The 27,335-nt window shown below is 38.8% G+C and overlaps 1 protein-coding gene across 1 annotated transcript; it reads right to left on the reverse strand.

Annotated features, from left to right (window-relative positions):
* Positions 1-14,412: 14,412 nt before the first annotated feature.
* FAM174A (family with sequence similarity 174 member A) lies at positions 14,413-25,650 on the reverse strand. Its single transcript, XM_054397601.1, has 3 exons — positions 25,373-25,650; positions 19,335-19,472; positions 14,413-14,449 (listed from the first exon to the last, which is right to left on the reverse strand). The coding sequence occupies exons 1-3, from the start codon at positions 25,648-25,650 to the stop codon at positions 14,413-14,415; spliced, it is 453 nt and encodes a 150-aa protein (XP_054253576.1).
* Between the last annotated feature and the right edge of the window lie 1,685 nt (positions 25,651-27,335).

The following is a 27,335-nucleotide window of genomic DNA, read 5'->3' on the forward strand; positions in this document are numbered from 1 at the left end:
ACAAATATTTGGTAGGGCACATTCCAGGATATTACACAGATAACTTATTTCTACAATCTCCAAGGTTTTGCAGTAGCAGCAGAGAGTAGTCCAATGATGTCTGACATTTCTTCAGATCAATTACCAATAGTTTGTGTCCTAGTACCTTAATTTCTGCTACCTAACAACTAAAATAAATAGATTCAGTGTCACTCGTCATCTGCTATTGTGGAACTATTTATTCCATCCCCTGAAATGACAGAGGGATAAAAGGGAGATGTTTGGCAGGACTCTGCTAGTCCAAAGAATTAGCACAATGAACTAACAAAAATAATCTGCCAATATATAATACTGAAGTAGTGGTTCTTAAGCCTTAATCCTAACTCTAACCCTTAAAGCTAATACTAACCCTAAACATAAACTTAAAACTTAAACACTAAACCCTAGTCCTAATCTAAATGCTAACCCTAAACCCTTCATGGTAACAGTAAACGCTAACCCTAGGGTGAGAGATACACTTATATGTACCAGTCAAAAAAACCAAACTAAACCAAAAACAAACAAGCAAACAAAAACCCCCCACCCCAAAAAACCAAAACAATAACAAAGAGTAATGATGATGCTGTCACCTTAAAAACTGGCCTTAAGCCAGCCTTGCATTTCAAAAGTCCTCAGCTGACTCAGATTTCATAAACAACGTTTTGTTTTCCTTACATATCAGTTAGCTCACATGCTCTTACCACCTGTTTTGGAATATTTTGTTAGTTTCTCACATGGCATGAAATATTTTGGGTTTGTCACAAATCATATTGGTTTTGGCACAGGCAGGTCATTTTCGAACTTCTTCCTTTGCTTAATATGTAATCTGAACATAAATAAGGAATAAAATTTATGATCTTAGGCATGAGAGTGTGGCAACGTCACCCATAAAAGGTAATTTGAGGAGGAGCTTTGAGGGACCTCCAACTATTTGTGCAGGTGCAGATATCCAAATATTTTTATGAGTCATACTCATGAGTCCATGAATATGTAATAGGTAGGAGGAGTAGGTATTAGGTAGGCATGACTTTGTAGAAGCTTATGTATAAATAGGTGTAAAAACTTCACTTCAGGGCCTGCTGAGACTTTGGGAGTGATCCCTGTAGGATACCTTATTTATTGCTAAATAAATGAAAATGCCATTCCATTGCAAAATACCTAAATTTCTAAGCATTTACTTATTTATATATATAAATATCTTATTTACAGGTTATTTTAAGATCATGAAAGGCAGTCAAGAATCCATAAGCCAAAAGATAACAGTGATGAAGGAATAAAAGGAGATGAAGATCAGACAAACATTGAGAAATTAGGAAATAAGTAGAAATCCCAGTTCAGAAAACTGATTAACAATGAATCTTGGTGCCACTAAAAAGCTTTTAGGCATCACCTAAGTTCTCAGTTCAAACAGTAATGAAACTCAAAATACTGTCCTGAAAATGCAGTGTGCAATCAGTAACAGTGAAAACGCAATGTGCAATCAGTGACAGTGTTAATTCTTTTTTTCTTATTCCTTCATTTTTATTGTCTTTACTCACACCACCATAGAGAATGTTGAGGAGTGAGCTCAATCAGTCTACATCTTCCTTACAGGGAGCAGTGAAGGAGGAGGTGCTGATATCCTCTATATGGTGACCAACAGGGTCAGGGGAAGTTCATATTCGACATCAGGAAAAGGTTATTCACTGAAAGGGTGGTCAGTTACTGGCAGAGGCTTCCCAGTGGTCACAGGACCAAGCTTGGTCATTCAAGGAATGTCTGGCGATTTTCAGGTTAGTTTAGGTTTAAGCAGTCCTAAGAAATGGAGGGTCCCTTCCAACTTTTCATAATCTATGAATCCACACTTGACACCCACCCCTCACATATTTATACACATTGATCAGATCCCCTCTTGGTCTTCTCAAGACTAAACAGCCTCAAGGATCTCAGTCTCTCTTCATAGGGGAGATGCTCAAGTCCCCTAATCATCCTTGTGGCTCTCCATTGGATTCTCTCCAGTAGGTCTCTGTCTCTCCTGAACTGGGGAGCCCAAAACTGGACACAGTATTCCCAGGTGTGGTCTCACCAGGCCAGAGTAGAGAGGTAGAAGAACTTCCCTAGACCTGCTGGACACACCTTTCTGGATGCATCCCAGAATCCCATTGGCTCTCTTGGCCACAAGACCACATTGTTGTTCATGCAGAACTTGCTGTCCACCAGCACTCCAAGGTCTTTCTCTATGGAGCTGCTTTCCAGCAGGGCAGTCCCTAACCTGTACTGGTGCCTGTTGTTATTTCTCCCCAGATGTAGAACCCTGCACTTGTCCTTATTAAACTTCATGAGGTTTGCCTGCACCCAGCTCTCCAGCCTGTCCAGGTCATGTTGGATGGCTGCACAGCCTGATGGGGTGTCAGCCAACCCCCCCAGTTTTGTATCACCAGCAAACCTGCTGAGGGTACTCTCAATGCCCTCATCCAGGTCGTTGATAAAGATATTGAACAAAACTGCCCAGGGAGGTGGTGGAGCCACCATCCCTGGAGGTGTTCAAGAGGGGACTGGATGTGGCACTTGGTTCCATGGTTTAGTAGTCATGAGGTCCTGGGTGACAGGTTGGACTTGATGATCCTTGAGGTCTTTTCCAACCTTATTGATTCCGTGATTCTGTGATCTTTATGCTACTTCCAGCTGCCTGTAGAAGGCCTCATCAGTCGCTTCTTCCTGGTTTGGTGGTCTGTAGTAAACACCCACAACCGCATCATCCGTGTTTGTACGTCCCTTCACTCTTACCCATAAGCTTTCAACACATTTATCATCTCCCCCTGGGCTGAGCTCAACACATTTCAGTTGCTTATTCACATAAAAAGCAACTCCACCACCTTGCCTTGTCAGCCTGTCCTTCCTGAAAACATAGCTGTTCAGTAATCCAGATTTGCACATGACAGGGAAGAAAAGGACTTTGAAAATACGTGTTTCATAACTGTGACTGTAAGAATATTTTCAAGAGATGTAGGACTTCAGATGCTGTAAGTCGTATTCATTTCTTTCCTTACAAGAATAAGGCTACAGAAAATTTAATCTCATCAGGATCCAAATTTAAAGTTAGTTCTAACTTTTCTAGCCTGATCTAGTATGTCAGCAAGATCAACTTTATTTTAGTTCTTTGTATCCATTTTTAATATAAATGTGCTTTTCTTTACTTTTTCTTGAATCTATAATAACACAGCTGCAATATTACTTCCATTAATTCAATTTACTATCCCAGTGGAAACAAAAGGCATCAGCACAGTATATTCTAGTCTTTAAAAATACTGATTATGTTTATAAATAAAAAGTGTTACCACACAGTAAAGAGTTAGAACTTGTGAATAAAGCAGCAGACTGAAAAATATTTAACTTTAGGGCCGTATTTTTTACACACCAACTTTGTTACATTTTACATGGTTCTTCTTAGTTGTTTCACAAGCACAATAACTGTCCTGTTCAATGTCCCATTTCTCAGATACAATCTGGATATATTAATAAATAAGTTGATTACAAATCCACTGGTGCAACATGAAGAAAGGTTTAACAACTTGAAAAAGAACAGGAAAATCAGAGCAACTTAACGTCCTTGTAAGATTTAGCCATGTCTACCCATAAGGTGGAAAAAGAGTGTGAAGAAATGTTAGGCTTTAGTGCTATCAAACCTCTTAAAACTGAGCCCATTATTGACAATTATCTACTCATTTCTGTGAAGATTCTGAGTCAAACCCCACATTTTATTAATTAGTGAAAATTCACAGACTTAAATATAAATCTTCATAGTTGTTCTTCACCCTCATTTTCCATTTTAAAACTGTGAGCTGAGTTACAAGAATTTGCATTACTAAAAAGTAATAATAAGGAAAATACATGCATTTTCATACTAATAAAAATCACTTCAAGGAGGAATTGTGCATAGACTTTTTCTTCCTACAGAAATAAATATTTTAATGTGCACACTGTGTTTAGCCGGTTTATGTATGCCACACTCTACTCTGACTTAAATTTCTATCTTGGGATCCACCCATAAGAAATATGCAGTCTATTGCTTCTCATTTCTCATATGCCACAAAACCAGAATAGATCCAAAAAATGTCATATCAGGTTTTTTTCAGAGATAACTGTACTGACCCAATCTCAAACCACACATCTTCTTGTTGTACCTGTCCCAATGGAGTTCATTCAGTTCCTTTCCTTACCTTTATCCATCTTATTCAGTGGGCAACTTATTATTGTGATTTATATAGATATTCCTTAGTGTTTTGAAGAAAACATACTTTGCTTTCTTCCACAGAATGTTCAACTGTTTTCTCCATTTACTGTGGAGGAGATTGCTTGCTTTGAAAAAATAACATTAACGTGCAATTCATGAGTCAAATTAAAAAGATGACATTCATAAATGGGCAAAGGATAAAACTTCTTATATGTTTAGAAGAACATGAGTTCAGGAGAACATGAGTACCAACAGTTTATTTTGCTGTGCAAGTCAGGATGACAGTACTGTAGTGAAGGCATCACATGCCCAGAATTATGCCCCCAGATATCAGCTAACTTGTCCCAACATGTTCTGGTAAATCCCCTCTTCCACCCTCCTTTCAGGAGAAGAGGACAAAAGGCTCAGGCACCAGCCTGTCTCCTAAGGGAGTAAACAACTGCAGGCACCCATCTCAATGGCATGCCTGTGCTCTGTCCATCTAACAGCATAATTCTAGCTTCACCTTTTCTATAGGTGGAAGCAGGTTGTTGGCGAGTGTGCCCATTGGCTAGCTCCAGCCTCGAGAACCTATAAGTACTACTCCATTTGTTACTACGTTGCTCTCTCCTTTTGCTTTCACTCGTTATGCAAGTTGCAATGCGTCAGCTGTAAGTCTTCTCACTCGCAAGCATACTGGAAGCCTCTGTGAATACCGAAGCCAGCCCACCGAGCTCACCTCGAGGACCCACAAAGGAGACCCATTCGCTGATAGGACATCAGCGTCGTACACCCGAGAGGGGGTGAAATCAAGCCCAGTCGAAAGGACTGAGGAAGCCCCTAGAGAGGGTAAGCTAAGAAAACCCGTAAAGGGGAAAGACTAGCCCAAGCCTGGCAGTCCAGAAATATGCTGCAAGCTAATTAAGCAGCCAGAAGCAGCCATAAGCAGAAACGCATCTTGCGTAGTCCCCACCGTCCGCGGGAGAGAAAGGGAGCCGCCCACTGTAGCCACTCCGCAGCCCGTACCAGGGCAAAGCACCCAGGATTTCCCCGAGGGAAAGAGAGAGCAAAAGATAGCCTCTCCATTGAAGTCAAAGGCAACGACTGTACCATTATAACTTAAATGGAAAGCAGTCAGCTCACAGCTCGAGCCGAGCCGAGGGGGAAGCATCGCTTCACTGCACCCCACCGAAACCCACCTACCGGGAAACCGACCACCGAAAGGACTGGGCCCTGCTGAGCCGATCCTCCGGTCAGGGAGCCAGCCCCTCCCCGCAGACCACGGGAGGACAAAGAAGCCAAACCGCCCCTTCCCGCAGACCGCGGGAGGAGAAAGGAAACCTTGCCCCCCCCCCCCAGAGCTGTGAGGGAGAAAGAAAGTCACCGCCTGGATATGAGCACCCGGGCTGATAACCAGTGAGCCAGCCTGACCCAGCAACTTGTCTCACTGCACAGAAATACAGAATGTATCTTTCATGTGTATAACCTTCAGCAACCTTCTATTCAAAGCACCCACGCGTAGCCGCGTGATACTTCTAGCTTAACTTGCCTCGTGATAACATTATAAATATCTCTACACATAGCTAGCAGCCGCGTCTTGTAGAGTCTCCGTCTAGTGGACAAGCGGCACAACTGCACCCTTTGGTTCCCTTAATTAGAAATTGACTGTAAATATTATAATTGGGTATAATTGTAAATACTAAATTAGTTATGGTCTATATTATTACAACCGTGCATCTGAATCAATATATATAAAGCTATTTATAGAATATTCATCATCATAATAAATTTTCATAATTCATATTTTCATAATTCATATTTAATAATCACCATCCTCCATCCCTAATCCCCCTCTCCACGACAAGTACTTACACGAAAGCATGGTCACTCTCTAAGTTGTGAAATTCCCATTTACAACTGTAATGATAAAAAGCCATCAATATTCTGTGAGGACAGCTTGATTTCTGAAAAGAATTCTGTCTTTTATAATTCATAGGTGGGAGAATTTGAGTAATTCTGCTTAAGCTAAAGTATCTGAGACAACATAAAATATGGGATTCTCCACACTGTGGCAGAGTTGCGGCTTTTTGGTGCATCTACTTAGATGCATTAGTCTTTTCCCTTTATAGTTCAGTTATAAATCACTCCTGACAGCAATGACATTACATAAAATAGAATTTGAGTATTTATAGCATATTTAAGGGGATCCTTAAATAGTTCTCACCAGGATTCCTAATTATTAGACTAATAAAACTCAGAATGTAATTCTTCCCAGAATTGTAAAAGAGCAGAATAATCATAATAAATGCAAGCAAAACACACAACTCTGAGCTGTGTTTTTCCAATAAATGGGGCTTGTCATTCTTTAGTTTTCCACAGGCAAACCTTAAAAAGACAAATCCCTGGGTTGCCTCAGGAATGAGGAATCAAAGAGCCCTTAAACATTTCCAAGCCATATGCATCCATAACAGACCAGAGTAAAGCATATCCTTGGAATGTAACATTTACTCCTGACAGATAAATGGTTCCTTCAGCCTTTTGGTTTGCCAAGCACTAAATTCCTGCCCAGTCACCCTTGAGCCATAACTACTGAATTCTAGATAATTCGTGCAGTCCACAGGTCCAGCTATGTACTAGGTTATTCAAAGCAAATCAATTCAAAATTCGTTTCTGATGAGAGAGAATGAAAAACTAAACTGCAGAAAGCATGCTCCAAAGACTGGACTTTCTTCTCTACACATCATGTGTCTTATCTCCTACCCTCAAAGATATCATCTTTCCTTCAGAAAAATCTTTAAAAAAATACTCTTTTCCAAAACAATCACAAATTTAACAGTTCCCAAGTTCATCTTTTTTTTTTTTTCCCCTCCCTATTACCAGCCCAGGTCTCCAAAACCAAATAACTTTGTTTTTAATCATGTCAGAAGAAAGTTGCACCCATGTGCATGTGCTCTGCAATACAGGCCTTAATCACACAATCAGAAAGGACTTTCCAGAAAGGACTTACTTTGTTCAGCACACCCAATGGAGAACACTGAAGGACTGAACTAGGGATATATGGTGATTAACTATCTATGTGCTTTATTACAAGGTTAAAAGCAAAAAGAAAGGAAAACAAACCTGAATACCTTACACAAACAGATTTTCCTCCAAGATCTGCTGCTGAGTTTACAGTTTCCGCTAAACACATCTTTCAACTCAAAATTTGTCCAGTTTGTCATTCACTATGTATTTTTGATTTTCAGATTGATCAAACTAAGATTCTGGCTCTGATCTGTAGAATTTCTTACACCACCATAAAAAATAAAATATCTCAGAACAGATGAAATGCTTTAACACCTTGAAAAATAACTTCTATGTGTTTTAACTGGAGCAAACCCAGTAAAATTAGTAATATACTGGTCTCTCACAGTCTTAGTACCTTATTTGTATAATAGGAATATGTTTCTGTGAAAATCGATTTGGTTTTATTCATTTGAAGATCACACACACAATCTTGGAAGAAAGCTAAGAGGAAAGTAGTCATTGTTTATGTAGAAAATATTTTAATTCAGGAATAAGGCCTAAATCATGCAAATATGTGAGGAAAACAGTCTCTGTGCATTTGGGAAAGCTGATGCTGCTTGTGGATGCTTCTGTGACAGCAGTACTTACTACAACACAGCAGAAAATGGTGCATTTGTCCAAAGTGGGAGGAAAGCAGAGGAGGAAGGGAAAGAGGAGGAAGAAGGCTAGACACAGAATAGTGTAGTAAAAGGCAATGAATTGCTTCCAATATGTTTTAATGTCACCTATGACACCTACGCAAGGAAGTTCACGTTTGCCTTCTTTCCGTGGCTCCTCAAAGGCATAACCCACCATTCCACTGCATATTCCTCCAAGTGATGTGGGCACAGCCTCTTTTCCTTGAGAACCTAACAGCAAGGCAAATCACATAAAAGGCAGCATTTACATGTTCTAGAAAGAGAAAATTAGGGCCTTTCAAAGACAGAAAGCCCACAGGTTGCAATGCACAACTGTTGCTTTGTCAGGTGCCAAAAGAGTACATAAATTCACAATAGATGTTGGCAATACTGCACCTATGTTCCACTGATAGCTCTTTATCCAGTGAAGCCCTTATCCAGCTGTTTATCCTTACATTGCTACAATCAGGTCATGGAACTTGTCTGTCCTTCTTCACAGCAATGTCATTGTATGACTGGAGACGTCCACTTTTGGGTGGACCCAAGTGACTTGGAAAAAAAAAAACACCACAAAGAATTCCAGACCAAACATGTATGTGAGTGCATGGCTCATAAGAGGAATCCTGGCAACCTGATTTAGTTGAGAGTGCCCCTGCATACTACAGAGGGGTTTGGATCAGATGACCCTTGGAAGTCCCTTCCAATCCAGACCATTCTATGATTCTATGATTAGATCAATTTGGGTAATACTGCTGAGGAGAACTCATTGCTGGCTGACAACAGATATGGAAAAAAAAAAGGCTGGGTCTACTAGCCAGCTCAACCAAGGACCCAGTAGTAGAGGGACTATATTCTGGAAGGAACATTCCACTATCATTTGGCAGCATCCCCAAAACAGTGGGCACCCAGCTCTGGCTGGTAACATCAGTGGATAGATGCTCTGTCAGGATTGATAGGATACCTACAGCCACACAGTTGTGACAGTGACAAGAGGATCCTTGGCATAAAAGGTTGTGAGCCCCTCTGTTTTCATAACTGTTGGTAATAGAATACCACTTCCACCTTTAAGGATGTATAGGCTGAACATGGACATTCCTTCCATATTTCAAGACTTTCTGCATTAGGCAAGGGAAAGTGCCTTCATCCCACAGTCATCAGCACTCCTGTGAAAATCTTGCTGTAGCCAGTAGTTTATTTTGTAAACTAGTATAAATAATTAGAAAGTATGACTTTGCCACGCCATTAAAATTCTTACAGCATACATATTTAACCCCTCTGACCTCTTCCTGATATCAAGTAACACTTTAGGTACCAGATCACTGACTGCTACCTAGGGAAAAGGGAGACGTATATTTTGCAAGCCCTGCTGCAAACTTTTTTAAGAGGATGTCATATTTCAGTGCACAATCACAGAGTCCCTGCCAAATCTGTCATACAGTTTTCTAGAACACACGTCAACAAGATATTATTTTGAAGGGTATAAAGGACATTGTTGGCACACGCAACAGTAGTGAAAATAGGTCTGTTACAAACCAAAATGGTCTTTTTGGTCAAAAGCATGTGTTCTTTTCCTTCACTGGGAAGCATAAACAATTTCATACTGCTTCCTCTACAGGTAAGACTGCAGTCTGCTGTCAGTCTAACACTTCAAACAAGAAACATCCTCCAAATCAAATATTCAAACTGAACTCTGAAAATACCAAACTATAATCACCACCATATTGAGTTTGCTGTGAGAAAAGAAAACACAACACACAAGACAATTCTAAAAGTTTCAACAGGATTTTGCTTCAAAATGTCATGTTCAAGGCAAGTCTCACACTTTGGCATAAGGAGTATTGAGCACAGTTATTTTACCATTACCAGTGACCATTACCAGCTTCTGCACTCAAAAACATAGCTGAGGTGACAGAAGATTGACAGCTGCAGTATTACCCAGCTAGATGGTCTGATCTTCTAAAATTTCAGGGTTTTGGTAGAACTGTGTGGTTGAAGTCCTAGATTTATGAATCACAGGGGAAGAATAAACAGACAAACACACATAAAAATCAAAACTTTGTGACTTGTGGTTTTTAACCATAATGTTGCCCTTTTATGATTTTGAAAAGAAGACAACACTGAAACCAACATGGGAATTTTTATTTTTATTTGAAATGTTTAAAACTATGAACAATTTTGCTTGTGATTATGTTATCTAGCCACACAAATGGGCAGAATAGTATCTAAAGTGTTATAAACTGAAGAAAATATTTCTCTTTCACAGGTACTGAAGACAGATGCATCTGCATCAAGGATGACATAGTTTATATTCAAATAGCAGAATAAAGAGCAACATATTTTAACAAGGTTTTCATATATCCTACTTCAGCTTTCTTTTTCTTGAAACTTACATCAAGGGTTTTTCTTAAGGATATATAGACTAGCAAAGGTAACAAATTAAACTCTTAATTACTGTTATTTATATCCAGAAGATTAATAATGCAATATTGCACACTGAAGCTCACATATTTCTGTTGGCAGAAACCATATAATGTCAGAGTGAGAAGCACCACAGCTGCTTAGGCAAATAAGGCCTGCCCTCATAGCACCTCTTCGAAACATGTCCTAGTGCAGGCTGAACAAAGCTCTAAAACCTCCATCCTGCTTACAAACGTGTGAATATTTGTATTTAATTTAGAATCGTATTTTCTGCATTTTTACTTTCTATTATTGAGTGGTTCCAATGCTGCTACAAAATCTAAGGCCCTATATCAATGGAAATTATTTAGACCACTAAAACTGAAAATATGGTAACTTCTTATCTTTTATATAGGTAGGGGAGGAAGGAAAAAGGTTTTTATTTCTTATCTTTGTAAAATTTAGAAAATGAATTGAATGTGAATCACTGATGTCACACGTAAGCCTCCAATCACTGAGCTAAAAGCTCAAACTTCAGACCATCCTCTTCCATCTCATACAGAGAAAAACTATGGAGAGACACCAGCTATTATTTTGACAGCTGTGATTAGCAGAAAAACTCAAATATTCATGCCATACCCAAGTAAGACACATAAGGGATAACAGCCAATGTTGCTTCAGTAGGAAAAAGCAGTTGTAACTACTGCTGTGTGAGAACTAATCTACATGGCATAAACCAGTACTTCACAAGTATCTGATCCAACCCAGTAGGAAGGCTTGGATAAGAAACAGACATGTTAGGAAGACCAGAGTACTGATGCAGATAAGCTCCTTTCAGTATTTATGTTTGTTTGTTCTTGGCTTGCTTTCTTTGCACAGGCCAGCATTGCCGTATCGTGATGATTTTAAGACTATGTCTTTAATTTTTCTTCACAAACTTTGAGCAGAAAGGTGAAGGAATGTAAATAAATCACAATTGGGTGTAAGAAAGCAAAATAATGATTATTCTAAACACTTCCATTTGAGAGATAGAAACTTTTAAGAGTCAGTACTCAAAACAAGGTACGGGCAGCCTCCCTCAGTCTGCCTGTTCTGCGTTTCTCTTCTGCCTGGAGATAACACACACACTCACATACTGACCTTGACAAGCTAAGTTTAACAAACCTCTCTGCTTCTGGGCTTTCTTGCCCTTCCCCCTCTGGGAAGGAGGGGAGAAGAAGCACAGCCCCTCTGGGGCCAGGGGGCTTTGTTGTGTTTTTCTGTTGCTTGTACATATTTGTAAATGTTGTGAATGGTGTATATTTGTACATATTCATTGCATTTCATCATAGATTGTAGTTTTGCCTGCAAATACAGCTTCATCTGCTTCCAGACTCAGTTAGCCTGGTTATTGTTAATGTGGGAGGGGGATTCTAGCCCACCACACTGTAGCACATATACCAAGATACAACATGCATATGAATGTTTAAGAAGCTTTAAGTTTAATAGAATTAAGATTAATTTAGTCAAATTTAAGATTACATATCATTTAGCATGCTTAAGCACACTTTTAAACAAAAACTCTCACGTTGCCTTTTACACTGTGCTAGCAACCAACCACACAGAGAAATTAGTGTGCAGACAGCTAATTCCCTGTTACTTCTTTCAATTAATAACAAAAAAAAAAAAGGGCAATTAACTTTTGCCAGGATAAGGACAGGTGGATCATGTATACTCATGTTGCACATTTTCCAGTGCTGCCATCTCATAAACAGCATCTACTGTCTTCCCTTTGGACACTGCAATTCACAAAACTCTGTTTTCTGTGTTTAGAAACATGAGGGGTCTTTGGACTCTATCAGTACACAGAACATGAACTGGTTTTGGTCTGAATAGAAATCCAACTAGCCATGGATCTTTCTTTGGAACCATATTATCAGTAGCAGCATGAGACAAAATGTTTGTAACAAACAGCAGCCTGTTCTAAAACTATTAAGCAGTCCAGACACACTAGCTCTTTTTGAGACCTGGGTCTTTCATTTGGCTTATATATTAGAGTCCTTTCATGACTTTCACTGGTCAGCAAGAAACACAAAAATGTTTTTTGTCTCTTCTGACATTCACGTTATCTGATGATGTATGCTCCGTTACCCTATGCACTCAACTAATACATTTGAACTAGACCGGGAACTACATATTCTTGTACACAAACTATGCTTCAAATTGCACTAATGAAGAAAAAAAGGTGACAAAGCTCTAATAAGCAATAATAGATATACCATCACAGCTTTAATACTGAAAACATTTATGTATTCATCTCAAAGCCTAGAAAGATTATGCAGAATTAAAGTAACTAATTATATGATGTTGGGAAAACAGTTGGTACTACTAGGGCTCACATATGGCAGCTCTACAAAATAAACTCCAATTATGTTTAGCTTTTATACGAGTCTCCTTTATGTACGGAAGCAAAATATTTTGCCTTCTATTATTTGTTGTTCTCTCACCTGTAGCCTGTAACACAGCTGTTCTTCACTATCCCTAGATTCCCTGACAAAGCCTCTCTCAGAAATCAGTGCTGTCCTTTCATTTCATCTTTAAACATGCGCAGAAAAAAGTTTGGTACAAGATAAGAGGAAGGAAAACAAATTTGCATTTATTGTAAATACAATTTTTTTCCCAACTATGTGTGGCACATAGGCAACTGTAGATGAAAAATTGGGAGGTTGGTTTGGCATCTACTAATTCCTTCAGACCTCATCCGAGACGTTACTAAGGCAAGTGAGTATGTTTCAGTACAAGCTGGCTGGTATAGGGTTTGAAAAGTCTACAGCAGACCCCCTCCCCACCTCATCACTATAGAAATAAGCTTGAAAACAAATGAGGTATTTCAATTTTGTTCCAACACCAAGAGGGAACTGAAACCCCCTCTCCCCATAGCCCATTACACAGGAACTTTAAGGAAACATAACCAGTCCCACCAATTCTGCTACAGCAGGTTTATGCCATGATACTATTGTGTATATATATATATGTGTGTGTGTGTGTATATATATATATGTATACATATATATATATGTATATATATATATCATATATGATATATATACAGAATTAAGAATAAATTTACACAGTAATTCTGATGAACTGGAATACAAGCATTTTGTCTGCATTATCAAGATTCCTGTGGAAACAGCAACACAATTTTTTAAAAATTAGGTCTTCCAGGTCTTAAAGCTTGATCTGTTAATTCTTACAGCAGTAGCTACAAAATAAATGCAACTGATGAACACCAACTACGTTCACGTGAGTATCATCACACACATTTAATGTAGCTGCTTCTGATGTCACTTTTTCATTTTAGATTTACAGTAACTTAGTATTTGACCTATACTGTTTAAAGTATAAAAGTGAACAACTACTTAAAGGCTTATCCCTGCTTCACCCTGACACTGTGTGGTCTATACCAGCAGCACCCTAAAGTCAGTAAGCAACATCTGTTCACACAAGCTGAAGATGGAGCTCACAAGAAAACTGACTCAATAGCTGTAATCAGTAGTCTTACATCGAAAAGATGTTGCAGTACTATGTTTTACAAGATTGTATTAATATTCTTAAAATCTGTAGTCTTGAAGTATCGTACTAACTAAATGACAGGAACACCCTAAACTGTTTTTGTTTGCTGAAGTTTACATAAAACAGATTAATTCATTTTTTAAACATCTCAACATAAAAGGCAGTAGTTCGGCTTTTTGTTTATAAAGGATAAAGCATCTTCTCAACCAAAATAAAGTTCTAACAGTTCTGAAGAGTCCAAAGAGACTATATATTAGAAAAAAATGTGTTAGCATTCCAAATTACTGTAGAAAAAAAATATATCCCAAACTGATGTTGCACAAGATTTGTAACAAACAAAAAATTCCCTGTTTTAAAAGTAATCTGCCTTTCAAATAGGTTTTCATTTTAGTGCACTTTCTCCCCACAGGCTTTATATTTGGAATCCTCTATGTACAAAAAGGTACAACAAATTGATACAGTACTTATTGCAACAAATTATGCCATAATATACACAATTAAATTAGTCCCCTCAACTTGCATACCCTCTTGCTTCTTATTCCTCCCACGAAGCAATCTTCTCTGGTTCTAAGGTAAATTCTTTGACTGAAAGGCACGAACGTCTCTACAACAGAAGAAACACATGCATTAATCTGAAATGTCCTGTTTCAAGGAGAACTTTAGCTGACATTTTCAAAGATCAAACATTACAAAAAAAACCCCATAGAGATGTAACATTTTATCATTAAATTTGCCTGCTGGAACTCAGTTACCATGTTACTGTGAAGCAAAGTGCCACAAAACTCCCATTCATTTAAACATCCCAAATACAGAGACATCTCACTTACACAGCCCCTAGGATTTCACCAAGTTGGGAATCTTTTCAAACTTCTCAAACTGTAAGCTTCTGAGTTCCTATTTAAACTTCAGTAAGTCTTAGTAGCACTCTATAACTGGAATGCTATCAAAAACAGAGTGCTTTCCTTTGTGCCTTGCAGAGCATCAAGTTCCTTATGTGTGATTTAATGAGGATTGTAAACTGTTATTGTGATATATCTTTGAAAAACAAAGATGTGATATTTGCATACTGTACTTCAGTTGACGTGATAAAGTTGCATAGTGAAGAACTATAAAGGTTAGAATTTCAAACTCTGACAGTATGCTGTTGAACAAAATGGTTAAAACATGCCACTCAGGTAAGCTGCCGTTGACTGAAGAGGCACAGGGAGTAGCTACATGGGTGACCATGGCAAAAGGAGTACACTTAAACTGCCTCTATGTTACAGCAACGGGTGCTGTGGAATTTTTTCTTATTACTTGAAGCAATATTAGCACACCAGTACTGATTTTAGGAAAGAAGGCAGTTCCTCTGGCTAGCCTTGGAAAGAGCCAAGTAGACTTACCAGGTCACCCAAAACAAAGCCTAGAGGTATTTCTAAAATATGCAGTGTGCTGTGGAGTATCACCCTTAAAAACTCTACTGTTTTAAGTTAAAAAAGAAAGAAAAATAAAGCAGAGTACCTACTATTGCAGTCTACTAGCAGATTATAAAGAAAAGGGGGGGGGACGGACGGTAAGAAGAATTTTCAATATAAAAGAGTAATTATATTAAATTTATTTTCCATAGCAATTGTATACAAATCCACCAGAACATGTAGATTAGAATTTCCTGTAACAGCATTTAGGTTTTTAGAGCCTTCCATTATGAGATAGGAGGGTAAGAAACGGAAAGAGCTGATTGTTGACTGGAGTTTAGCAAAACAAAGGACTAAACTCAAAAAGAAAAAAAAAAACCACAAACATCAAAGGCCCCTCTTCATTGTTCCCTAATTAGTACCTCCAAGCCTTATGGCATATCTACACTACCTTAAAACAACCCCAACCAACCATACCTCTGAATTACTGCAAATGTCAGGACAAAGTATAATGACATCTCCTGAGAACATCTGAGCATCATTATCATCAAGTTGTCCTCAGCAATTCTTTCATTGCTTATGCATTTTGTACTCCCCTTGGTCATTCTTGGTTAAGCAGTGACATGAAGACTGATTACTAAGCTTCAATGCAGATGCAAAAGACCTAGTTGAAACAAGGGGAGAGAAATTAACTGAAAAAAAGTTCATTCCTAATTAAGGGTTTATTTATTTACTAAAAAGTATTCTGCATCAGTTTTCAAACTTCCCTCTCAGCAATGTCATTTGCTGTGCAAACTTTGCAGTTTTGACAGCATTTTTATCAGGCTGTTCTAGAGAGATTTGTCACGTGCATTAACATTGTTCATCACTGTTTTCCTCCTTACACACATTTATTTCAAAATAAAAATTAACTTTCAAAATTTTGAGAGCTTTGCCTGTAAGGGAGAACATAGCAAACTCTCAATATCCATAATCTGAGTATATATTAACATAATTGACTACCCTTGTTTTCTTAAGCTTCTAATATCAAAATAGTGACTTTGATAATTTAAGCACTGACTTTTTGAGCTATCTTGAAACAAACAGTAACATCTTACTTTTTCTCCTTATTCTCCTTCTGAAGGAATTACTTTTGCTCTGTTCAGTTTTCCTCGCAAGTTAACAGAAACAGATTGAAATTGTATGGTTAGATCACTTAGTTATGCAGATGCAATTATTTTTCTTAAGAGTCTGACTGAAAGTTTGATATTATCACCTAGTTTGCGAGCAGCTATCAAATTTTAGGTCATTTTTCAGCCCCATAGAGCACAAATAAAGGTAGGCCTAAGACATAAGTTACATCACTCTATGTATTTACTCCAGATGATGCCATGTTTAAATATTACATTCCACTTCTATCTCTATGCTTGTTGGACTCTTCAGACTTCAAAATACCAGCTCTTGCTTTTTAAGCCAAAGTTGATGCTTTCAAAATCAAATACTACTAATTTAGCAGAAGTTATTTCATCAATAAAATACCACAGTGTGTATGGAACTGTATCTATTCAGATAAATATTTTATTTATATTACAATAGCTCTGCCATCAGCTAAGTGAAACATTACTAATGTTGTTCAAACTGTATCATATGTCATTCAAAAGAGTATTTTTAAAATGGTCTGGATCAGTAACCTGCTTTCAAATACCTCCAAATTGCCTGCTGTAGCTAAACAAAATCATGATTTGCTGCAGCCCTTTGATATATAAAGAGGGGCTAAGTATTTGGAAATTAGGACAGGAGATTTGTGTGTGTGTGTGTGTTGTTTGCTTGGGTTTTGACCTTTTTTTCAAACTGCAACAGTAATAATGTAAATTTTTTTGGTAATTTTCACAAGTAAGAGCAAAGACAACTCAAAGCCTGCTGTCTATAGTTATAAAGAATTTGTTTTAATGCAAGTTAAATTCTTAATCATAAAACTTAACCGACTTCAGCCGCAGAACCACAGAAAGTGCATTGGCAAAAACACTAACTTAGGACACAATTTGACAAAATCTGTGTTCGGACCAGAGGCAGGGCAATCCATAAGGCAGCTGCTGAATTGAGTCTCAGCTTGCAAGATATATTTTGAAGGGGAATGAGCAGGATATCCTCCACCTGATTGAATAACTGTGATAGAAATATACAGGATCCTTGGTACAGCCCTGTTCTCAGGTTTGTCTCTTTAGACTGACAGATAGTCAACAAGCATATATACAACCCAGTATCATGTTGGTGTGATAAAAAGTGAAAAGTAAAATAAAAGTAAGGACCCCAGTTTAAACAATAATTCCTTTTCTTACTGTTTTCACTTTTGTTTCATCCCTATACATCCTGTCAGGGATAAGAATGACATAATCAACAATAAAGTAACTGAAGTATGTAAGTCAGGCAAGAATGTTACTATTTGCTTTACGTACTATAGCTGCTCAATAAGCTGCTGCAAGTGTATGACTGCTAAATGAATTTGTAACAATTTTTAAGTACTGTGCATTCTTCAATTAAATATTTGAATAAAACCAATCAGAAATCCAGCTTCTGAAAACCTATTTTAGTGAACCTTCCCTCTAGGGTTTTCACTGCTTCTATTTTATGGTACACAAAGAGGTCTAGACAAAGAAACACTCTGAGCCTTTCTGGAACTTTGTTCCTTCATATTTAAAAATATAATAGAAGACACGGTGCATATACCTATTTTACATATTATAGTCCCTTATATAAAATACTGCTTTTGAGACGTAATCAGCTCCCTGAAACTTAACAGGTACAACCGTGCTTAATGTCCAAAGCATTAACCTCTGTAACATGAATACAATACTGTTGTTAATTATATCATACTAGTCTTTGATTATGACTAGTCACGTTCTTTTCTAGTAAATAGGTTACTTGATACTCCTATACATAAACATTTATGAAGAGTATCACATTAACTGGTCATCAAATATGTCAAAGTCTACTTATTAATTTGAGTTACAAGAGAAGTTGGAAGATCTAAGAAAGACATCGAGGAAATTCCTGGATGTAATGTGGACAATTATCTACTACATAACAGGCGTAATTTATACTAGAACAAGATTAGTAACACAGGGTAACCATAAGCACCACATAAGTCTCTAACACAGAGGAGCACTAAGCGGAGATATTATGACTAGTTTCTGCTAATGTATGGAAGAAAGAAAAAGAAAAGTGTGATTTTGACTTATGAAAAAAAAAATCTGAAAGATTCCTCCCAAGGAGACAAAGCTAAGAAAGACTGAACTGGGAGCTCCACAACTGTAGCTCAAGTTGTTTCCTGAAAAAAATCTGAACATCTGACTTACTACTCCATTACGTTCAATTCGAGGCATCATCTGTTGCATTTGTTGAATTGTTTTGCTTGCCTTTAATTCAGTTTCACATTAAAGTAATGAATCAATTACTGTCTGTGACTGGTGGAATTAATTTCCTCTCTTCTGATACTTGACAGTAGTCCTCATTGTGCCAATTCTATCAAATTTTTTACTGTCTTTGCATCTCTAGTGTGACTGTATTACTCAATAAAGAAAGTTTTAGGTTTGAATTGCACAAGTTTCAGTTTGAATTGACCACAAAGTTTAAGTGCAAGGACAATAACGGAATGTAATAAAATTTTCTTGTATCTACATAGTTTCATAGAGTGACCTAAGAATACAAACCTTTCTGTGAAGCAGTATCATATCTAAAATTGGTATAGGATCATCAACTGACTGACTGCTGACTACTTTAGCAATAAGAAAGCAGAGCAAAGCTGCTGGAAGCAGAACTCATAGGAAGGAAAACACATGAAAAATTGAGAGGCCACCAAAATTAAAAAAAAAAAAATCAGGCAAATACAAATTTGTATTTGTAAGAAAAATATCCTACCTTCCTCTCCATTTCTATAGAACTTACATGCTAAAGACAAATTCTAAATTCTTGCCCATTTAGATTTCAAGTGATCTGGACATTCCTTGTCCAACTTCATGCATATGAAACAGTAGTGAGCTTTCTAAGTGAAACTGCTTGTCGTCCATACTCTTTCAGTTCTGTTGCTAGAAGTACAACTAGCTTCCACATACAAACCTCCGAGGAATATTGGCATCAAACAACGTTGTATCATCATCATCATCATCATCTTGCTCTAATGGGGTCAGCTCCATGTTTTCTATGTTTGTATCCAAAACTCCGTATCTTCGGGTTTTCCTGTTCTGCCTTCTGAGCCTGAAATGGATTTTAAAACATTTTAAGTTCTATAAATGCTCTTCTGCTTTCTATTCCAACAATGTAAGAAAACCATCCCTTCAAATATGGCTATATTGATATTCAATGCGGAATATATAAAGTGTACATGCTTAGCTCTATGAAATTCAGAGGTCAGGCAATTCTAAACATCAAGAATTTACATGAAATTGTTAACATCAATAGGAATGTCATCTGTAGTTTTGTGCAAAATTACTGTAGTGAACACAAAAAGCCTATAGAGGCACTTTATAGAGCCAGGTAAAAATACATTCAAGTGCATACTTCTAGCACATCCTAAAATAAGAAAAAAAAAAATCTTCCTACATATTCTCTAGGTGTTTTATACAACTGTATAAAACAGCAGATCAAATCAGAGAGAAACTCCACAAAACTATAGAAAAATGTAACATAAATCATGGATGGCATTCAAACTTTTTATTTTCATTTGTGAAGTCTTTTATAGCTATCATGTTAAAAACATTGTTTATAATTACACTTTGGCATAAAAGAGAAGTTGCAGAGTCAATGTCTTGCATATTTCACAAAATGCAGAAGGAAGAGCCTGTGATTCACATTTCAGGATTAAGGCATGGTGCTTATTTGCAGGCTGTTTGCATCTCCTTTTCTCACTTTCCATTGCTTCTGTGCAGACCTGGGTTCCACACAAGCCTCAGGAGTTGAGACAGCAAATGCCTGTTGTGCTAGGCATTTAAGTGCTTTAACACAACCTTAAGTACCTAACTTAATTGTTTAAAACTCAGGTTAATAACAAAGATGCAAATTTCACCTTTGGGTTCAAGAGAAAGTTCCTTCCATTTCTTTCTTCATTACATCAGACCTTTAGTCCCCAATATAGAAAGATGTTGTGTAATTCGAAGCACTGAGCAGAATAAAATTCTCAAACTTTCATCTTAAAGCATCATGGCAAGTATGGTTGTTTCATACATACTTTTATTTTTACTGAAGTAGAAGATAAGCAATGGGCAACTGGTTTCACAAAAGTACAAGACATGCACTCAGACAAGCACTCCCAAATACTCTACAAAACTGGAAATTACGCTGAACATAAGGAGAGACAGTTCACACTATTTGTATGGTCAGTATTTCTTTGAATATCATTTACACACTTTTATTTCACTTAATGGGTGAAGTTGCTACCCTGAATCAAGAATACCTACAACAGTCACAGACAATGTCCAGATCGAAAGAAAAAAAAAAAAGTTACAATAAGGCTGGCACAAATTTCTAGATTCAGACAAATGCTGTTGGAAAAGGGATAAAAAAGCTAGAAGGATACTGGAGGTGCTTACGTGCTTAAGCAATAATAAGCATGACACTAGAGCGATGTCAAGAACGTCTCCTGCTTCATGCCAGCCACTCTTTATGTACTTTACATGGTTATGAGGTCTCCCCTAAGCCTTCTCTTCTCAAGGCTGAACAAAACCAGTTCGCTTAGCCTTCCTTCATATGACAGGTCTTCCAGTCCTATGATTATTCTTGTGGCCTTTCTCTGGACCCTTTCCAGCCTGTCCGCATCCTTCTTCTAAATGCTAGCTTACGTCCCAGGAACGTTCTTGTACAAGAAGGTATTCCCAATTATATGTCCATATGTTTTTTCAATGCTTATCTGGTGTACAAACCCAAATGTATTCTGAAAGTGTCAGCACCAAACACTGGCAGAAGAATCATTAAAAAGCAAAAGGCAACAGGGCACGTTATGTTTACACACACACACAAAAAAAAAAAATACTTTTTTAACAAAGTCTTAACGATTCATTGATTCAGTTTGGAATAACAACTCATTGGCAGGGTATGACCTGAGAAACTGCAGTATTCTGAATGCCAAATACTTCATCAGTTAGAAGAGGCAAACTTCTTTCAAACAACAGGCAGTTCAGTCACAATTCTTACCTGAATCTGATATTAGGTAAACGAGTCACAGCAACACGTGTCCTTCATTCCATTCAGAAAATTAATTTAGCATAATAATTGTGTAAAATATTTTTTCAAGGACCTTTCCATGTATATTCTGTGTAGAACATAGCATTGTAGGATTTGCAGGGTAATAAACTGAAGAAACTTGAACAGCCTCCAAATACAGAGGAAATTCTGAACAAAGGATATGTAAACATCTTCAAAGATGTCTGACTAAAGCGCTGGTCTAACAGAATTACTTAGATTAATAAAAGACTGACCAAGATTCACAATATCAATTGCAGAATTTCTATCATGATTGCATACGTGACACACTCATTGCAAACTGTAACTTTAACATGTAAATATCTCTGAATGCTGAAAAGATATGTTAATGTCATTTTCGTGTAGTCGTTTCCACCCACAAAAATAAACAAGCTATATTACACTATCCGTATTCGTCCAGGGGTAAGACACTACTCTTGCTGCAAGCTACAAATAAGATCAGTTCAATAAAGCAGCAACTGTGAATCACCCTGTCTTTTCAGGTAAAGTGTCTTTCTACTAAAGTCTTTTACTAAACTCTACAATAATCCAACCTCCTCAACTTGTCAGCCTTCAGCTTCACAATATTGTAGAGGATTCTGAGAAGCACGTGCCAAGGCAGTTGTAGCTCTCCCACCATCTCAACCTACATACAAGTCTTACTTATGGACTTTCTCAACTGAAACTCAGATTTTCTTGCTCAAAAGTTCCGAAGACAGACTATTTTCAAACAGGCAGATAAATAACAGGAAGCACTCACAACTGAGCAGTCTCGTGGAACAGTTCAGTAACACTCTATGTGACAGAAGTTTTTTCTGTTGCAGAGTTGACGCACCCCTGGGAAAGTTCCATCCTACAGTTTTCTCATACCTTGTACCAGAATATATGTTATAGCTAATTTATATTCTCCATCAATGCCTATTTTTAGATAAATTCATTTTTTTCTGAGCTATGAACTATGTCTCTTACAAAAAGTATTCTCATAAAGCTATTACTTGCAGGCAAGAGCAACTGAAATTGTATTCTTTTTTTATCCTGACAGAGACACTACATCATCAGCAGTATCATTTGATATCATTACTGATCAAAATTAATCTCTAACATGGAGAGAAGCATTAGCCTGATAGAACATTAATAAAGTTCTATCAGCACTCACAAGATTTTCTTGAAAAAGTATTTTCAAGGCACTATCCTCAAAGAAAGTTACACAGGTCTGGACACAGAAAAGTTACACCTTTATCAAAATGTATTAAAGTGATAGAGATTCCTACCTTTCTGAATCAGGCAAAGCTTTGGCTAAAAGTATCTCAACAAAGAGTAGCTGGATGTTCCAGTTAAGGTCTTTACCAGAACTTGAAAATTATTATTTTTCATATTAACATCACAGAACTTTCCTCTGAATAAATGAAAAGTGTGTATACATTAAGTTATAGAATAGAGTACTTCAGTTGGAAGGAATTTACAACCACCACATGGTCCAACTGTCTGACAAGGTCAGGGCTGAACAGAAGTTAAACCATATCATAATGACACCATCTAAATGGCTCTCAAGTAGTGACAGGCATGGGGCACCAACCACCACTCTAGAAAGCCTGTTCCAGAGTTTGACCATCCTGTCAGTAAAGAAATGCTTCATAATGTCCAATCTAAACATTCCCTGGCACTCTGAACCAATCCTACATGTTCTGTCACTGGATCGCAGGGAGATCAGCACCTCCTGCTCCACTTTCCCTTCTCAGGAAGCTGAAGAGAGCAATGTGGTGACCCCTCAGCCTCTTCTCTAAACTAGACAAACCCAGAGTCCTCAGCTGCTCACCACAGGACCTGCCTTTCAAGATACATTTTCCCCTTCTGGACACATTCAAATGCTTTAATACTGTTTTTACATTTTAAGGTCCAGAAGCACACACAACACTCAAGGTGAGGCTGCATCAATGCTAAATACGGCAGGACAATCACCTCTTTTGACTGGCCTATACTGTGTTTGATGCAACCCAGGATGCAGTTTGCCCTTCGGTGCCAGGGCATGCTCTTGACAAATATTGAACCTGCTCTCTGCCAGCACCCCCAAATACCCTTCTCAGCGTTGCTCACCAGACGCTCTTCCAGTTTATACTTGTGGTCAACATTACTCCTTCCCAAGCGCAGAGTCTTCCATTACTTCCTGTGAAATTTCATGCCACAGATTGCCCAATGCTCCAAGGTCTCTTGATCCTTCAGAGATCCAACCGCACCTTCCATTTTAGCACCATTAGTATCAATGCTGTGTTCAACTCCTTCCTCTGGATAACTGGCTCTAGAACCAAGCCCTAAGGACACCGCTGCAGGCTGCCTGCAAGCCAGATGTAGACCTATTCACTACAAAACTTTGAGCTCCACCATTCAGCCAGTTCATCACCCCATACATCATGAACCTGCTCATCACACAGATGGACAATTTGTCCAGAAGAATGGCATAAGAGACAAAACCAAAAGCCTTTCTAAAAGCCTGAAAATTACATCCATCATCTTCTCTTCATTCACTAGGCAGGTGACCTATTTAGGTTTCTAAGTTTCTAAAAAGCCCTGAACCTTTTATGTCTAATAACAATACATATGGTTTCATCCTAAGAAAGTCTTTCAAAAGAAAAATGGGAGGTTTGCATCTAAACCTTAAATTTCTAATACAATACTACCAAAAATATTTCAGCCACAAATTCAAATTAAAAGCACATGCTTCACCTATTCCAAATTTTAGAAGCCAAGATGCAACAGAAAGAAGCAACATATAACAAGAGGTTTGATTTTCCTACTGCCAAACCCAGAATATCAAATATCAAATATCAAAGCCACTAATTCAGAAAACAATGGCAGAAAATAAGAATTTTCTTCTCCTGCTCCTGCAGTGAAAGGATTTATTTGGAATTTCTGTAATACTACTCAGAACTTGCTTAAAAGATTATGCAGTTTCCTTTAAGGTTTATCATCAAGATACACATTCTAATCAAAATAAGATCGAAGGCTGTTCAAGAGTGATCCATAAGATCAGTATTCAGCGTATCCTAGTTTACTTGGACTGCATGTCTTAGTAACTGCCCAGACAGACCACCACCTTTCTACTAACCTTCTGGAACACATGACATGTACTGGTCACATAAGCACAAGGCTATCTAACTACAGTGAAAATTACATACAGAAGGTGCTGTATACTGAATGTGCTTTATGCAAAATGACACGTGTGCTTTGCCCAGAAGAGATTTCATAGTTTAATCAGGAGGCAGAGAAAGTAAAACTCCAAGGCCAACAAAACACAAGTGACAAACCGTAGTTACCTCTAAAAGCAGGTAGTGAATAACCTAGCCAATAGTTCTGTGAAAAACATGAAGTCAGATGCACGGTAGTGCATGCATTTTAAAGGACCCTTTCCCTAAGAAAGTGATAAATACGCAAGTTTACTAGAAAAGAAAGCACAAAGAAAGATGTTTACTAACATGGGAGATAGACAAATTCAGTAGCTCACTGAGAGAGAAGTTTGCAAATGGGACAAAAATAATCCATAGCGTGTACAAACTTAAATTCAAGCGAACTAACAGATGTCAATTAAGTCCACTTAAAAAAGGAGGATGCCAGGAGAGGCCCCACAATTATCAGAGGCATCAATGTTGTGCGCTGACCCCACTGATCACCTTTCCATATACATGATGCGGGGAGGCGGCATCAGCCCGCGGCAAGCACACTCGCCAGCCCGCGGCCTTGAGACGAACGGACCTCGACCGCCGACAGAAGCAGCTCGGCCTGGTGAGGCGCCGTCTGGCGCAAGGCTGACCCCGGCCCCTCGCGACGCAATGCCTCGCTACGGTGGCCCGGATGGGGCAACAGCACCCCCTCCACCCGCCCGCTCCCCGCGACAGCGCTCTGGTCGGTGGAGCCCCCGCCCTCACCGCACGGTCCGGATCACGAAGTAGACGATGAGGGAGGCGCTGGCCAGCACCAACACGGACAGGGCGCGCTGGGTCATTGGCTGGCCCTGCTCGGGAGACGCTGACATCTCGGCCAAGCGGCTGCTACTGTTACGTGTGGTTCCGTCGCCAGCCACCACCGTAGGGCGCTGGGAATCAATAGTGGTACTCCGGGAAGGAAAGGCCGCCGCCGCAGCAGCCCCGCAACGGGCTGCCAGGAGCAGCCACGCCAGGAGCCATGGCAGCGGCGGCGGCCACATGTTGTCCTCTTCTGCCGAGCGCAGGCCTGGATCCCCTCTACCGCCCGGTGCGGCCTAAGTGCGGCCGCGTCCTGCCGCCTTGTGGCCGTTGTAAGCGGAAGCACTCGTCGCCTGACGCCCACCGCTGCCATGCAAGCACGGGCGGGCAGGCCGCCCTACTCCGGGCTGCAGTGACGTGTGCAGGGCGGGGCGCAGGCCATGAGCGCCCTGGTGGGAGTTGGAGTGCGGATAGGTGGGACGGGTAAGCGTTTCCATGCCGTTCGGGATCCCGCTGCCTCGGCACCGTCAGATGCATTCTATGCCGGCTGCCTGTGCGGCAGTGTTCTGCGTTCCAGAGCTTTCTTAGTTCAAGTCTGCGTGGGACGTTCATTTTCTCAGTCGTAACGGCCAGATACGGAATGACTCTTCCTGTATGTGTGCAATTACAGAGCTGAAGAATACTGTATCTGGTTCCACTGAAGTAAAACGAAATTATCTCTGGCGTTCTTGCCATGGTACTTGTGCACAAAGCATTTATCATAATTAATTTAGGGTCTTTCTGTTTAAGGTTTCATCATACCAAATTTGTTCATTACCTTTTGTCCTTGTACAAGCTTTTGTGCTGAAGAACATGAAACAATCTAGAAGACAAAAGACGGTTAAAAACTTTTTGTTGTAAATAATAAACATAGAAATATATCACATATGTTTAAATTATTTTTTAAATAGAATGTTTGGGGTGATATTTCCCAATAAAATTGTGGCATTGTATTTTGATTTTGTATTGTAAGGAGGAAAATAAATAAGAATTAATAACACATTGCTCTTTTATAATTTTTTTTTGTAAAACTGGGTTGCCAGAAACATGTTTTCCATGTAATGGCAAATTCCTTAAGGTAGCTACTTTAATTTGTTGCAAAGAAGAAATCATTTCATTTATAACTAGAAAAAAAATCAGTAGTTTATAGCAGCAAGAGATTGACATACAGATTTTAGAATGAGTTCTTATTACTGATCTGAACAAATATTTATTTGGAAAGTTTTCACCTATATCAGTGTCTTCTAGTATTCCGGTGGACAATATTTTCTTCATTACTTCCACGCTTACCTTTAGATGAAATAGCTTCCAGCAGAATCTAGGCTCTTTACCTGCAGGTGGAAGATGGAAAAAGTCATAATTTGTAGCATACATCGTTGTCTATCACAGCCCCCTGCTTATACTTTCTTAACTGAATTGACCTAAAGCTGTGATTCCTACATGTTTTGAGCCTATGGACCTTTGCAGCACCTTCCTCTGTTGCAGGGGCATTGTAAACTTCTGGAGGTGTACCTTGGCTTGATTGAATTCAAGTAGGTTGCTACCAAATACTGTCAGCCACACCACTTCCTGAAAAGCTGCTCTCTCCCACGTGAATCACAGTTATGTCATTGCTAAGTGATGAGCAAAAGGACAATAAGGCCCCTGCAGAAAGAGCCACAGTGAGTGCAATATATTAATTGTTCACAGGACAGCAGCTACTTTATTTGCTGGGCTGCTCCAGCGTACCCAGAGACTCGCCTCCTACACAGATCTGCTACTCTTCGCCAAATCTGTATGCGTGATACACATACTGGATGTTCTGGTCCCTTCCTGAAAATGATGAATATTCTCTAAAAGTTTGAGTGTCCTGTAGCTATTTCCTGATGCTGAAAGTGTGTGGTATGCC

Source organism: Indicator indicator, chromosome Z (assembly GCF_027791375.1).
Source record: "Indicator indicator isolate 239-I01 chromosome Z, UM_Iind_1.1, whole genome shotgun sequence".
Taxonomy (NCBI): Eukaryota; Metazoa; Chordata; class Aves; order Piciformes; family Indicatoridae; genus Indicator; species Indicator indicator.